Source organism: Mustela nivalis (assembly GCF_964662115.1).
Source record: "Mustela nivalis genome assembly, chromosome: 3".
Lineage (NCBI taxonomy): Eukaryota > Metazoa > Chordata > Mammalia > Carnivora > Mustelidae > Mustela > Mustela nivalis.
The window spans coordinates 8,832,416-8,848,060 of NC_139022.1; the positions used below are offsets into that span (position 1 = coordinate 8,832,416).

The 15,645-nt window shown below is 46.9% G+C and overlaps 1 protein-coding gene across 1 annotated transcript in view; it reads left to right on the forward strand.

Annotated features, from left to right (window-relative positions):
• Positions 1-12,878: 12,878 nt before the first annotated feature.
• Positions 12,879-15,645, forward strand: part of LOC309861890 (gamma-2-syntrophin-like) — a gene marked incomplete at its 5' end in the record, with an annotated part of 131,702 nt that continues 128,935 nt past the window's right edge. Inside the window, 2 exon segments of the mRNA XM_082725200.1 lie at positions 12,879-12,969; positions 14,706-14,767. Of these exon segments, the coding sequence (XP_082581326.1) occupies positions 12,879-12,969; positions 14,706-14,767 (153 nt within the window).

Consider the following 15,645-nt stretch of genomic DNA (forward strand, 5'->3'; position numbering starts at 1 on the left):
ATCACAAGGAAAAGTTAGGAAGGAATTCAAACACCTGGAAGCTAAAGACCACATTTCTTAAGAATGCTTGGATCAACCAGGAGATCAAAGAAGAACTTAAACAATTTATGGAAACCAATGGGCATGAAGACACTTCGGTCCAAAACCTATGGGATACAGCAAAGGCAGTTCTGAGGGGGAAATACATAGCCATCCAAGCCTCCTTCAAAAAAATTAAAAAATCCAGGATACACCAGCTCTTTATACATCTTAAAGGACTGGAGAATCAACAATATATCAAACCAACTCCACACATAATGGAAATAATCAAGATTAGAGCAGAGATCAATGAGGTAGAAACCAGAGATACAGTAGAACGTATCAAACTAGAAGCTGGTTTTTTGAAAGAATCAATAAGATCGCTAAACCATTGGCTACACTAATCCAAAAGAAAAGAGAGAAAGCCCAAATTCATAAAATGATGAATGAAAAGGGAGAGATCTCAATGAACACCAAGGAAGTAGAAACAATGATCAGAAGTTATTATCAACAGTTATATGCCAATAAGCTAAGCAACCTAGATGAAATGGATGCATTCCTGGGAAGCTATAAACTCCCAAAATTAAACCAAGGAGAAATTGACAACCTGAATAGACTGATATCTAGTAACGAGATTGAAGCTGTGATCAAAAACCTCCCAAAAAGCAAGAGTCCAGGACCTGATGGATTCCCTGGAGAATTCTTCCAAGCTATCAAAGAAGAAATAACACCTATTCTCCTGAAGCTGGTTCAAAAAATTGAAGCAGAAGGAAAACTTCCAGACTTTTTCTATGAAGCCAGCATTACCCTAATCCCCAAACCAGGCAAAGACCCTACCAAAAAGGAGAATTTCAGACCAATATCACTGATGAATATGGATGCTAAGATTCTCAACAAAATCCTAGCCAACAGGATCCAACAGCACATTAAAAAGATTATCCACCATGATCAGGTGGGATTCATCCCTGGGTTGCAAGGATGGTTCAACATTCGCAAATCAATCAATGTGATACAACAAATTAATATGAGAAGAGAGAAGAACCACATGGTCCTCTCCATCGATGCAGAAAAAGCATTTGACAAATCCAGCAGCCGTTCCTGATTAAAACGCTTCAGAATATAGGGATAGAGGGGACATTCCTGAACTTCATAAAGTCTATTTATGAAAGACCCACAGCAAATATCATCCTCAATGGGAAAAAGCTTGCAGCCTTCCCGTTGAGATCAGGAACACAACAAGGATGCCCACTCTCACCACTCTTGTTCAACACAGTATTAGAAGTCCTAGCAACAGCAATCAAACAACAAAGAGAAATAAAAGGTATCCAAATTGGCAAGGAAGAAGTCAAACTGTCTCTCTTTGCAGATGACATGATTCTTTATATGGAAAACCCAAAAGACTCCACCCCCAAACTACTAGAACTCACACAGCAATTCAGTAAAGTGGCAGGATACAAAGTCAATGTACAGAAATCAGTGGCTTTCTTATACACTAACAATGAAAATACAGAAAGGGAAATTTGAAAATCAATTGCATTTACTGTAGCACCAAGAACCATAAGATCTGGGAATAAACATAACCAAAGAGGTAAAGGATCTGTACTTGAGGAACTACAGAATACTCATGAAAGAGATTGAAGAAGACAAAAAGATGGAAGACCATTCCGTGCTCTTGGATCGGAAGAATAAACATTGTTAAAATGTCTATACTGCCTAGAGAAATCTATACTTTTAATGCCATTCTGATAAAAATTCCACTGGTATTCTTTAAAGAGCTGGAGCAAATAATCCAAAAATTTGTATGGAATCAGAAGAGACCCTGAATCACTAAGGAAATGTTGAAAAACAAAAATAAAACTGGAGGCATCACATTACCTGATTTCAAGCTTTACTACAAAGCTGTGATCATCAAGACAGCATGGTACTGGCATGAAACCAGACACATAGACCAGTGGAACAGAGTAAAGAGCCCAGATATGGACCCTCAATTCTATGGTCAATTAATCTTCGACAAAACAGGAAAAAATATACAGTGGAAAAAAGACAGTGTCTTCAATAAATGGTGCTGGGAATATTGGACAGCTATATGTAGAAGAATGAATCTCGACCATTCTCTTACACCATACACAAAGATAAACTCGAAATGGATAAAAGACCTCAATGTGAGACAGGAATCTATCAGAATCCTAGAGGAGAACATAGTAGTAACCTCTTCGATGTCAGCCACAGCAACTTCTTTCAAGATATGTCTCCAAAGGCAAAGGAAACAAAAGCGAAGATGAACTTCTGGGACTTCATCAAGATCAATAGCTTCTGTACAGCCAAGGAAACAGTCAAGAAAACAAAGAGGCAACCCACGGAATGGGAGAAGTAATTTGCAAATGATAGTACAGACAAGAAGTTTATAGATTCTTAAAAATATTATTTATTTATTTCAGAGAGAGAATGAGAGATAGCATGAGAAGGCAGAATGTCAGAGGGAGAAGCAGACTCCCCATGGAGATGGGAGCCTGATGGGGGACTCAATCCCAGGACTCGGGGATCACGACCTGACCAAGGCAGTAGCTCAACCAATGGAGTTATCCAGGCACTCAAAGTTTATTGATCTTAACTCTCACATATGAGTCTGGGGTCTGTTTTGGGTACTTTCTGTGGAAGTTGTGTAGTAATGATTGGGGTTCATTTTTTTCACAGGTGGTTCTCTGATTGTTCCAACAGTGTTGTTTGAAAAGATTGCCCCTTCCTCATTCAACTTCTTTGGCCCTTTTAGTAGAAATCCATAGGCTCCGTCGCTGGGTGTGATCTCTGGGGAGTCATGCGTGCGTATGTGCACACACGTGTATGTACGGATACACACACGTGCATCTCTCCTATGCCAGCACAACACTGCGCTGATGGCTGTAGCATACAGGAAGCCTTAAGGTCACCTGCGTCTCACCACACTGCGGTGACCCCCAGACAACACAGGTTTGACCTTCACGGACGTGCTTATACGTGGGTTTGTTCTTTTGGTGAATACAGGACAGAGCTGTAATTGTGTTTTGTCTTTCTCGTGAATTTCTTAGTAATACTTTCTTTCCTTGAGCTTCCTTTGTTGGGAGAGCACAGCGCACCAACGGCTACGACATTGTGTTTACTGCGTGTGTTTTGGGTAAGGCTTCGGTTGGAAGCAGGCACCCGTGTTTACATCTGGGGTGGTCAGAAGTTGTGCGTAGACTTTTGACTGTGTGGTGATGGTGCCCCTCACACCCCGTGCTGTGCAAGAGGAACGGCTTACAGAAGCCTCACTCTTAATCCGCACATGTCTGCCGCTAATCAGAAAATGCAATACTGAAGACAGAAAACCAGATGGCATCTTCATTGTTCCATGACTTTAGGGACTATAGCTAAGTCCCCTGAAAGTCTGCCACAAGTATTAATATCTAATGGATTTCAAGGATGAGTGAAAATCCCTCAAGTGATGTAATTTTCTAAGTCAAGTGTGACTATTAAATATGGTCTATGTAAATCCTGGCTCTGAGCCCAGTGGAGAAGCTATAAATCCTATAATATGGGATAGAACAAAACTATGACTTTAATTCCAAATAAAAGTGCACACTTTAGTTACTTTTGTCCCAAAAGTACATGCCTTCTTATATTAGGATGTTTATATTCACTAACTTGCTGGAGTCCTTATGTTTTATTTGCCATAATCCTCTGAAAGCTTTTGATGTCGTAATCCTGTGTTGGGGTGTGAGGCACTTTTACCCAAAATAATGCCTGATAGTAATGCGGACCAATATGTAGCTGAGAAAATGCATTCCACCGCGTGGAATTCAGAGCCAGCCAGGTCCACAGGTGGGCTCAGGGCTGCGTTAGGACATGACTCCTTCCAGGGAGGAGAAGACCCACTGCTTTCCCAGGAACGAGTTTCTTTGTTGTCATTGTGAGACCCGACAGCAGTGGTGGGAATGGATCCCCTCATAGTTCATGGTAACCACCAAGACATAAATGGCAAGAAGTTTCCTGGGAGACCGTATGCATCTCGTGGCTGGGAGGCAGATTCTCTGTGCTCTCAGATGGCAGGGAGAGGACCAGGAGGTCCATGCCGCTCCCGGGGGACCGGAACAGCAGTGACGTTACTCAGCTGGGCATGAGTGTCTGTGGTGCAAATGAAGAAGAGGATGTTCATTAGAGTTTCATGGAGAACACGGCATATTTTTGTGGCAATTACCAGCACCCTATGCCAAACTGAAAAGCAAACATTAGACTATTCTTTAGAACAAAAATTCTAAATATGAACTAGCAGAAGTAAGAAGAAGAAAACAGGTGTAGGAATTAAAGTAGTGATATTGAAAAAAACATGATTTCTAAGAATACAGAGCCAAGTGGCACCTGGGTGGCTCAGTGGGTTAAGCCTCTGCCTTGGGCTTGGGTCGTGACCTCAGTGTCCTGGGATCAAGCCCCACATGAGGCTCTCTGCTTGGCAGGGAGCCTGCTTCCCCTTCTCTCTGCCTGACTCTCTGCCTACTTGTGATCTCTCTCTCTCAAATAAATAAACAAAATCTTTAAAGAAAAAAAAAGGAATACAGAGAAAAAAAAAAGGACAGGAAAAAAAGATAAAAAGGATAAGGGATACGGAAGACAGAAAGAATTCTATATATTCCTATAGAAGAAATCAAAGAAATGGAACAGAAACTGTCATCAAAGTACAATTACAAATTTCCTTGGTACAGTATTTATTTCTGTCATCCTCAGAAATATACAATTGACATTCAGAATTTCCAAAGTATATGGATTTAAAGACTTCAGGAATTCCTGGGGAGAAAAAAAAGTACATCAGTAAAATAAAATTTGAAAGAAGATGATGGTTAACTGAACAGAATTCACCTCACAGCCTCCAAGGGACCCTGGAAAGAGACTGTGACCTGGCGTGTGTGCCAGCTCCATTTGCCTCTTTTGTGTCTGGTCCTGGAGGTGTCATCAGGTTGGCTGAATGAGCTCCACGGCGCCTGGGCCTGGGGCAGAGCCTGGCCAAGACTTCATTCCTTCCACCCTCTGCTCCTCTGCAGCAGATGTGTGACTCCCATGCTGCACTCCTAACTGGCAAAGCACAGTCCAGGGGGTTTTAGGGTCTTCAGAGCTGTGCTTGCATCACTACAATTTGCGTGAAGAACTTCTCACGCCCAACAAAAGGGCCCCTGGCCGCTGAGCAGTCGCTCCCTGTGACCCGTCTCCCCAGGCCCATGCAGCACTGATGGACTTTTGACACAGATCTGCCCATGGAGGACATTGTACCATAGTGGAACCACATAGTGGTCTATGTGACTGGCTTCTTTCCCTTATCACCATGACCTCAACAGTCGTCCACACTGTAGCAAGTTTCAGACTCTAGGTTTTATCATTGCAGAATATGTCCCACTGTGTCTCAGCCCATTCCCGGATGTTGTGGTTCTCCACTTTGGTGCTGCCACGGATAAGGGTGCTGTGGACATTCATGAGCAGGTAGCTGAGGGGACCTTGAGGAGGGCTTGCTGGGTGTCGTGGACACTCTGGCTTCAGCCTGTTTGAGGGATGGCTCAGCTGTTCTCCAGAGATTTCCAGCTCTATTTCGTGACTGTTGAAGTTGCTGGTCAGGTCTTCATCTTGGAGAGCTCGTAACGGAGAGCGTGTCATGAGGGTCACATCCTGACCAGCGGGACGAGAGACTCCCGCTTCTTCATGTCCTTGCAGAACTCACCAGTGTTCCTGCTAAAGAACTGAAGTCACTGGGTGGGTGTAAAGTCTTAATGGTTTTGATTTTCATTTCTGCAGTAAGTAAAAATGTTAAATAGCTTTCCATATGTTTATTGGCCATTTGCATGTTTTTCTAGGAGAGTTGTGTGTTCAGATCCTTTACTCATATTTTAATTGAGTTTGCTTTATTCAGTTATAAGGTCTTTAAAAATACTTTGCATGATACACTTGCAAATATCTTGCAGATATAGATGTGTGGTTTGCAGGAATATTCTGCCTCTGTGGGCTCTTTGTTTTCTTCATGGTATCCCTGACTGAGTTTTTATTTTGGTCTTTTTCTTTTGTCACGTATTCTTTGGTGTTTTATCTGATAATCCAGTACTTTTCCAAAGTCCTGAAGGATTCCTCCTATTTTCTCCTAAGATATCTATAATTTTAGTTGTCACTTTTTAAGTAAAGGGTCCATTTTGAGTTAAGTTTTGGTATATAGTATAAGGAAGGAATACAAAACTTTTTTCTAGATGTGGATGTCCAAGGTGTCCCAGCAGCATTGACCAAAAAGTCTATCCTTTCCCCTACTGGATTGTCCTGTCCAGTCTTGTTGAAAATAAGTAGGTCACACATGTGAGGGTCTATTTCTGGATTCTCAATTTTAGTCCATTGGTCTGTGTGTCTGCCCTTGTCCTTTTGTGATCTGTTCCTTGTGGGAAGTTTCAAAATTGGCAAATGTGAGTTCTCCAATTTTGTTCTTTGTCAGGATTGTCTTGGCTATCCTGGGTCCCTTGAATTTCCACATAACTTTAGGATCAGCTTGTCAGTTGTAGCAAAGAAGCCACTCGGGATCTTGATAAACGTTGTACTGAGTCTGTAGCCCAGTCCGGGGATGGTCACCATGTTCAGCCTTCACATCCAGAGGCATGGATTCTTTCCGTCGATGTAGTTCCTTAATTTCCTTTAACAGCGTCAGGTAGTTTCAGAGTTCTGCCTCTATTTTGTTAAAATTATTTCCAGTTGTTTTATTCCTTTTTTGTTCTTAAAAATGGAGTTTTCTTAATTTCAGTTTTAGATTATTTACTGCAAGTGAACTGAAATACAGTAGAGACACAACTGGTTACGTACTAGTCTGGAATCCTGCCACATTTCTCAACTCATTTATTGGTTCAAATACTCTTTGGGTGGATTCCTTAGGTTTTCTGTTTGTAAGATGATATAATCTGCAAATAGGTGAGAGTCTTAATTTCTAATATAGCTGCTCACTAGTTCTTTTATAATTATTAAGCCCTTTTTTTTTTTAAGAGAAGTTTAAGACTCACAGCAAAATTGAGGGGAATTTGCACCTCTGCTGCTCACAGGTGTACAGCCTCCCTGATGCTGAACATCCCATCCGAGGGGACTGGAGGGGACCTCTGTTATGGCTGATGTTTATGGCTACTTCACTATCACATGAAGTCCACAGTTCACCTTAGGGTCCGTGTAGTGTCGTAAATCCTGAGTTTGGGCAAATGGACCGTGAGAGGTGCTCATTGTTAAGAGTGTCATGCAGAGTAGTTTCACTGCCCTGAAAACCTGCTGTGTTCTGCCCACTAGTCCCTGCCCTCATCCCCAGAGAGGGTGCAGGAGGAGAGGGCAGGAGAGCGTGAGGAGCCCCAGGCAGCCAGTGCTCTTGGGCGGGCAGGCAGAGAAGGCAGGCAAGCAGGGGTGCAGGCTGTGTGTGCTCAGAAGGCCCGAGCCCAAGAAGCGAGGAAGCGCTGAGAGGTGCAGTGTGGGGCTAGGCAGGACAGGAGCATGTTTGTGTTTTAAAATTGTTTGGGTGCCTGTCGGAGAGAGATGGGACAGGAGCCCATTAGCTGCCAGGGACCAAGCTGAGCTCAGCAGACTGGTGTGGACCCTGCGCCAGGGCTACGCTGTCGAGAAGTAGAGGCCCTCCCGGTGTTGGGAAGTCCTGCTTGCGGGTGCTGGCGCTGGAGGGCTGCAGTGTATGTGTGAGGGGGGCGCGAGGGCCTCTCGATCAAGGGATGAGGGGCAGAGGAGAGACACTTGGAGTAGAGCCTCCCTTTGCATGGCCTTAGGCGTCCTCTGCCATCACCAGTGCCGTGTGGCGTGTGACACCTGGGAAACTGACTTCCGTGCTCATACTCTAAGATGTGACATCTCGCTTGCACTCAAATGTTTAGAAAATGTTCAGAACAAAACTTAAAAGGATTATTTAAAGGCTCACAGGAGAACAGATTTTTAGAGCAGGTTACAAAGCAGAAACTGTAAAGAATCAGATGAAAAATTTGACTACATTACAGTGAAAATATCTACATATACATAGATATATTTTTACCTTTTTTCCCAAAAAAGACAGCAGAGCTAAGCTTAACTGACAAACCAGATGCTGGAAAAGCATGTTTTCAATTAATAGACAAAGGATTTATTTCCATATTAGGGAAATAATTAAAAATTAATTACAAAACACCCAGTGGTGTAGACAGGAAATCCAATGCCCAGAAATCTCCAAGGACAATAAACGTGGATGAGGCTCTGGTGGCTCACGGGGACAGGGGAAGGGCAAATTCTCTTGAAGGATGAACTAATTCACAGTAGTTCAGTGAGATTGAAAAACAAAATAAAATCATGTTATTCCCAAATATTGTATCCCTAGTGGGTTGCTGGAAACTCAAACGCTACTTTGTAAGTCTCTACGAGCGTGGTGGGGAGCAGTCTGGCTGGAGAGTTGAAAATGCCAGTGCCTTTCAATGCAGACAGTGCGTTTCTACGCGGGTACCCAAGACGTCCCCATGCTCTTGAGCAAGGGCCCGTGTCAGACTCCCCTTGGTCACATCATGTGAAAACCAAAATGTTGTATGTGGCCTGGGAGCCAGCCAGTGTCTGTTCATCAAGGATCAGAGCAGAGTAGTTCCTGACAGAAATCGCTCCGGATGACAGTCCAGGAGATTGTGCACGCAGGGCCAGTCCTCAGTGACGTGCCCCTACCCTGTGGGGATGTCATGTTCTTGCTCCGTGGGGATGGCATGTCCCTGCCCCGTGGGGATGGAAGGACCCTGATCCCATGGGGATGGAGTATCACACGGACATGAGAATAGATAAAGTGGGTCTTGCTCTGGTCACACGTCTACACTGAGGCGGCCGTGTGGATGGCAAAGGTAGTTCTAGTACCGCCTCCTTCCTGAAATGTTAAGGTCGTGTTAACTACTGTTAGGAATTTATTTGTACATAAATATGTGGTAAAAGTATAAAAACTGTCATTGGGTGGAATATTTGTTACTGTGGTTAGCTCTGAAGAGGAAAGGGAGTTGGCTCCCCAGATGCGCTTTTGAAGGAGTGTATGTGCAGGGCTACCAGCGTGACTTGGCTGAGCGTCTGCTTCTTGATTTCGGCTCAGGTCATAAGCTCACGTCACACATCGAGCCCTGGGCTGAGCATGGGGCCTGCTCCAGAGTCTCTCCTCCTCCTCCTGTCGTTTCCCCCGCTGTGTGCATGCTCACTCTCTGTTTCCAAAGAAAAAACAAATATAAAAAATAACAAGTATGTATGCACATACACACATACAGAAGTGTGGGCACACGGAATATGAATGTCTGCACATGGAAAGATGTGAGATGAACAGGCAGACGCAGAAATATGTGCATGCAGGGACGTGAACACACGCGTGTAAATGTATAAGCACAGACACATGAGGGTACATGTATGCAAGTATTTGAGAGCAAATGCACAGATATGGAAGTATAAGTACATACACACAAGTACTTAGAAACATACCAAAAGTATACAAATATTTCTATAAGTAAGGATTATAAAGTAAACATATGTGTGAATTAAGATTATGTACATTTTGTGTTGGACATAGAGATGCACAAAGTATTTTATTTTTAATAAGTTTTTTGCTTTAATTCCAGTGTAGTTAGGTGCATAGAATGTTTTACATTTTGCCCATGAGCTTACACACACACAAAATAAAGGAAGTCGGTGGGCGGATTTTTCATTAGAATGTTCCGGTTCTAACCGTGCTCAGCTCTTTCCCGGCTAACTCTGCACTCGCCAGGTGAGTGCTGTCCTGTGGGTGGTGCCAGGCACTGAGGTTTGGGATACAAAGCAGGCTTCTAGGAATGGCAGATTTTCAAGTAAATGGTATCTTGTATCTGGTCAGTCCTTTCAAATCATCCTCAGCCTCGGTGTGGCTGAAGTGACCCGGCTGCTGGCCACTGGACTTTGCACCGACCCTCAGGGCTCTTCTGTATTTTCTGGCGTTTGGCACCCACAAAAATCTGTATGTAGATATGCTTTGGCCAACGAGTTGGCCACTTACAACTGGTAGGAATGTAATGATTTAACGATGAGGAATTCACAGCGATGTTTAGAATCCTGATTTCTGAGGTAGCTCTTAAGTCCTGGGGAGATCAGAGTGCAGGGGGAGGGCTGTCCTGGGGAGAGAGGGGTGCAGGGGAAGGGCTGTCCTGGGAAAAAGGGAGCGTAGGGGGAGGGCTGTCCTGGGGAGAAGGGGAGTGCGGGGGAAAGGCTGACCTGGGAGGAGAGGCAGGGACAGGCAGCTATGGGGGCTGGACTGTGACTTGGTCTCCCGGCTGCTGCTACAGGGTTCCCCAAGGGTCAGGGCCCACCCCGCAGGAACACCTGCTTTCTGTGGTGAACACGGAGGGTCTCATGGTGGCCAGGATGGGCTGTGCTCAGAGCGGACCCGAGAATCCACACAGCAGTAGCAGGGGACACTGGTGAGGAGAGGCTGACCCGCAGGAGGCTGGGGAGGCCCCATCCAGTTCCAAGTGGTCTGTGCCCTGGCAGCAGACTTGACAGGTGGGTGCACGGCCCAAGGTGAGTGATAGTCTGATCACGGCCCACGAGGTCACAGTGGTTCTGCCACATAGTGATGGGAACCCTGCCTCACTATGCTGGCTGCGGAGGAGGGTGTCTGTGATGTTACCACTGATCAGGCCTGTAGGTGTGACCTCAGTGTTAGCCTGCTGTCCACCACCAGGACTGACCATGGCAGTCCCAGGGACATGAAGAGACATGCTGTGTGCACTCCTTCTGAGAAGCTGAATGTTCTGTGTGAATATACCCTGAGCCAGGCGGCTCTTCGCGGTGGGCTTCAGGGCAGTCCAAGGGAGGCAGCTCTCCATGGTGGGCTTCAGGGGAGTGGCAGTGAGGTAGCTTAATCTGGGCTTACAGTTAGATGAGGGAATCAGACTGAATGCTGGGCGCCCAGCTGTCCACTGGACCCACCCGCCACTGGGCGACAACGACAGAGCAGAAACCCACAGGTCAGAGCAGCGTCCTGATCCTGAGCGCCGACTAGGACGTGCTGAGCCAGGTCTGGGTCCTTCCATCTGTGACTCTGTGACTGTGTTCCCACTGGGAAGCAATCACTGGTCTTCTTCTGACGTTTTATAACTGTTGGCCTGGATGTTGTGTGCAGGGGTGAGTGGATAGGAGGCAAGCCAAAGCCGGTGACAGGTGTAATCCCTCTGTGGAGGGGTGTAGTGGGAAGGGCAGGGATGAGCTGAAGGGGTGAAGGCATTGTCCCTAGCAGAATGCCGGGCTGGAGGGGTCAGTGTGGCACCAGACCCCAGAGCTTGTCCAGTGGCTCTGGGAAGAGGGGGAGAAGGTCCATATCCTTATAGTCACCCAGCAGCAGCTTGTTCGGACTCTCCTGGCTTTGTCTCAGTTAAGAAGATATCTGAGCATGGCAGTGCTGTGGGTCCCGGAGGAGTGATGGCTCCAGGAGATGCAGGGGTGGTCGTCAGCACCCAGACACTGGAGCCCTCCACAGGTGTCACCTGGGGGCAGTTTGGGGGATAGTGTGTCTGCAGATGAGCAGCAGCTGCATTCCACATCCACTAACCACCATGCACAAAGTCTGGCTTCCTTCATCCACACGTGCAGGTGCCCCCTGGCCCCACCTCTCATGCTGTCACCGGGGGTGAGGGACGCTGCCCTCCTCAGGATCCCCCATACAGCAGAACCCGTAGGGGTTACGGGAGGGGTTTACTCTAAGAAATAGGCTCATGTCATGACAGAGGCTGAGAAGTTCTCCAAGATCTGCCCGGATATCTGAGAACCAGGACAGCCCCTGGCGTAAGCTCCATATTGCGTCGGAAGGCCTGAGAACCAGGGGAGCCCATGGTCTGGTTCAAGTGTAAAAGCAGGAAGAACTGATGTCCCAGTTTGGAGACCACCTGGCAGAGGAAGTCTCTCTTGTTGTACAGAGCATTCCCTTCTTTGTTCTGTCAGGCCATCAGCTGATCGGATGAGGCTCACCCACACTGAGGGGAGCAATCTGCTTTCCTCAGAGTCCACTGATTTGAAAGTTACTCTCATTCAAAAACATTTTCACAGGGCGCCTGGGGGGATCCGTCAGTGAAGGGTCAGCCTCCAGTTCAGGTCAGGGTCCCAGGGTCCTGGGATTGAACCCCGCATGGTGGGGGGGGGGTGTCCCTGATCAGCAGCGAGTCCACATCTCTCTCTCCCTCTGTCCCTGCTTGTGCTCTCTCTCTCAAAATAAACAAACAAAATTTCTCTTAAGGAAGAAAAATATGTTTCACAGAAATATCCCAAATAATGTCTGACCAGATTCCGGGTACCATGATTCAGTCAAGTTGTGCACAAAATGAACCATCACGGGGGCCAGATGCATATGTGAGTTGGTTTCTGGGGACAGAGAGGTGAGGCGAGTTCGCCGTGGTGGCCCCGTACTTCCACGGGGAGACAGGACACCCTGGAGCACCTGGGAGGTCAGGGTGGGCTCCCTGCATGGGAGGGTGGGAGAGGTGGGCAGGGAAGGGTTTCTCAGGCAGATGGAGTAGTGCGTGTGAATGTTCAGAGGAAGGAGCAAGTGAGGTCATTGGTAATTAGGGGCCAGAGATGAGGCTTCATAGGATCTGCCAAGAAATTCAGACTCTGCTCAGTGCAACAGAGAATGTCATATGGAAAGTGGGATTATTGGCTGTTTCAGTGTGTTTGAGTGCATTTTTCAAATACCTATAGGTTTGGTTGTGATACAGACAGTGTTGCAGATACTCCAGTCCTGGAAGCTGTGAGGTGGGTGATGTGTTCATCGGAACAATTTAGGTGAGAGGCGATGCTTTGAGTTAGGAAGGTGGCTGTGAGATTCAGAAAGTGGAACGATGGAGAAGCACCAGGGCCTGGCTAATGATGCAGGGACATGGGGCAAGGGGCTACAGAGTGACCCCCAGGTGTCTCACTTGGGCCAGGATGGCAAGTGGCGGGGCCAATCTCAAAAGCATGGCCAGCAACCCCCCAGTCTGGGGTTTGAGGCTGGTTCTCCCCCGCTCCTATGTCTGTGCCTTTTCTCCAAGCCTGACGCTTGGTCACCAGTTGGTGACACAGAGGAGACCCGCTCCAGCAGATGGCTGCTGGGCTGGGGACTCGTGTCACCAGAGGCCCCCTGCTCCAGGAGTGACTCACATGTACGGGAAGGGTGCAGTTCACAGAGTCACGCCTCAGCCTCTCTGTCCATATGGGGTCTGAGCATGCTGCATCTGTGTACCGAAGACTGTGATCTTTCTCCAAATTTATATTAATGATTATTTTCTAAAACATAGAAAAGTTGAAGAACGATCCCAGTAAATGCCCATATACCCATTACCCAGTTTCCATAACTGATGTTCTTATATGTTTTTTTCATGTACGTTGTGCGTGTGCTGCGTACATCATGAGTTTCAGCCCCAAACCCACAGCCTGTCCTCCCATCGGGCTGTCTGTCATCACGATCTGAGTTTCTCAGTTGGTTAAGGGAGGGACTCCTGGACCTCTCCCTCTCTGTCGTTCACTGTTTACCAACACTGTTTTGTCTGACGGCATTCGCATTGACTGGGGTCCTCCTGAGTCCTGTACGCCCTCAGGTCTGGCAAAGTGACTTCCTCTTCCATGGACCAACAGCCCCCCCACCCCCCCTCCATGAGAGACATGCTCGAGTTCCTCTTGGAAGGACAAGGTCAGCGCTTCTTGCTTGCCCGGAGCCCTGGGCTTCGGTGGCAGCCGTCGGGACAGGATTTTCTGCTTCTCGGCTCCTCTTTCTCCTTAAGTCTCTGAGCCGCGGTCCACACGCTGGGCTGCGCGTTTATCTAGTGTGTTCCGGCCTGTTACCGGGCCCGGCCGTGGGTGGGGAGGCTCCCACAGCTCTGCAGGCCGCCTCCTGGTCTCAGCACGTGCCCCATCTCTGGGTCGTCCTGTTCTGACACTGCCAGATCTCAGGTTGACCCTTGTCAGTTCTTTGATGGACCCAGAAATGGACCCCCAAATCTCCCAGGAAGTTGCATTTGCTTTTTTTACTGGGCTTAATTGAATATGTAGAAACAAAGCTTCCGAGACAATGGACAAAGCAAGACAATGTACTTTTATACTGTCAAGACTTTCACATGTCACCCTACAGGACTTTTGCCTGGATTTGCTTTTTCTTTTCTGTCCCAGTGAGAATTGTGAGTTCTAGTAATCTTATCATGCTGGCGCGTTCACTTGTCCCGTGTGTACACAAATGCTCTCCGGATGAGGACGCCATAATCTCGTGGGGAACGATGAAGCGGGGTTTTGCGGATTTCTCACTGTCGAACTTCAGAACATCATCAGTTATGAACAGACAGACCAGTGTGATGGGCTCAGTTTTGTGAAGCTGTTCTGTTTGTGGTCATAGTATCCATTTAACAATCAGCTTCAATATTTAAATTAGTTTCTAATATTTGGGTTTTAGTATTTTTCTTTTGACTTCATTTAATTTTTGAAAATGAAAGCCTACCTCGTGCACAGCTCAGTGCAGAGTAAAGGAGCACCAGGGAGACCTCACGACCCCCAGCTACTGGCTCCTGGCTCTGTATGCAATCACTGCAGCTTTTGCTCGTTTATATCTAAATTTTTATTTTGGGGGGGGGAGTGAATGTATATTTTCTTCCTCCTCTTCTGTGTTTCTCCCCTGATCCTCTCCTCTCCTTTTGTAGCAAGACCAGGGAGCTGTGAACTGGTCCTGCCCCTGGGTTCCTATGTTGGCTACTACGTTGCTGTAGGCGGGGATGGGGGGTGGGGGGCCGCCCTCTCTGCTCCAGGGCCGCAGCGGAGGTGTCCTGCCAGCCTCATTCAGCTGGTCCCCTGCTCATGGATACTCTGTGCTCCATAGACTTTAGCAAATACAAGCTGTGGCAGTTGTATCTGTTGCACGTGTTGTTTTCTGCACTGGGAACATCTTGGAGGAGGTCTTACCAGCCGCATAGTAAGTGCATGACTGACTGGGCGATGGGCACTTCTGTCCCTGGGGTAGGACTCTCTGCACATGGCTGACACGTTGGGAGCCTGCAGCGGAGGGGGTTCTCATGCATGTGTTTGGAGGGTGTTCCCATGTGTTCTTGTGTGTCTCATGAGGTCACTGATAAATTGCTTCTCAGGAGAGGACTTAGGGCCTGGCTTCTGGTTAAAAATGTGTTTTCACAATTCCATGCAAACACAGATATATGGTGTCATCTGTGCCCTGGTCATAACCTCAGACACAGGCCATAGGCAGTTTTACCTGCTTTCCTGTAGTCGCCAAGGTTTTCTGAAAGATGTCTAGCAATTTAAAATAAAAAGCTGTAGTCTCTCCACGAGAGCCTGAAATTAACTGTCTAACTCAGTTGTGCCGAGTATTTTTCTGTTATGGTAGCATCGCTGGGACACGCTCCATTAATTACGTGCTGGGCTGATGTGGGTTCAACTGTAAACGTTGTTATGTATAGCTTCATGAGCTGACACCACCTCAGTCTTGTTCTCTGAGACAGCAGAGAGCTCCACTCTGTGATCTACTCTGTGACGTCGGTGTGTGGGAGCCAGAGCTGCACAGACGGTGGAGTCAATCTGCCTCCAAGGGTGTCTCTAAAACGATGTCCCCGATAAGGCTGTCATTTTGCC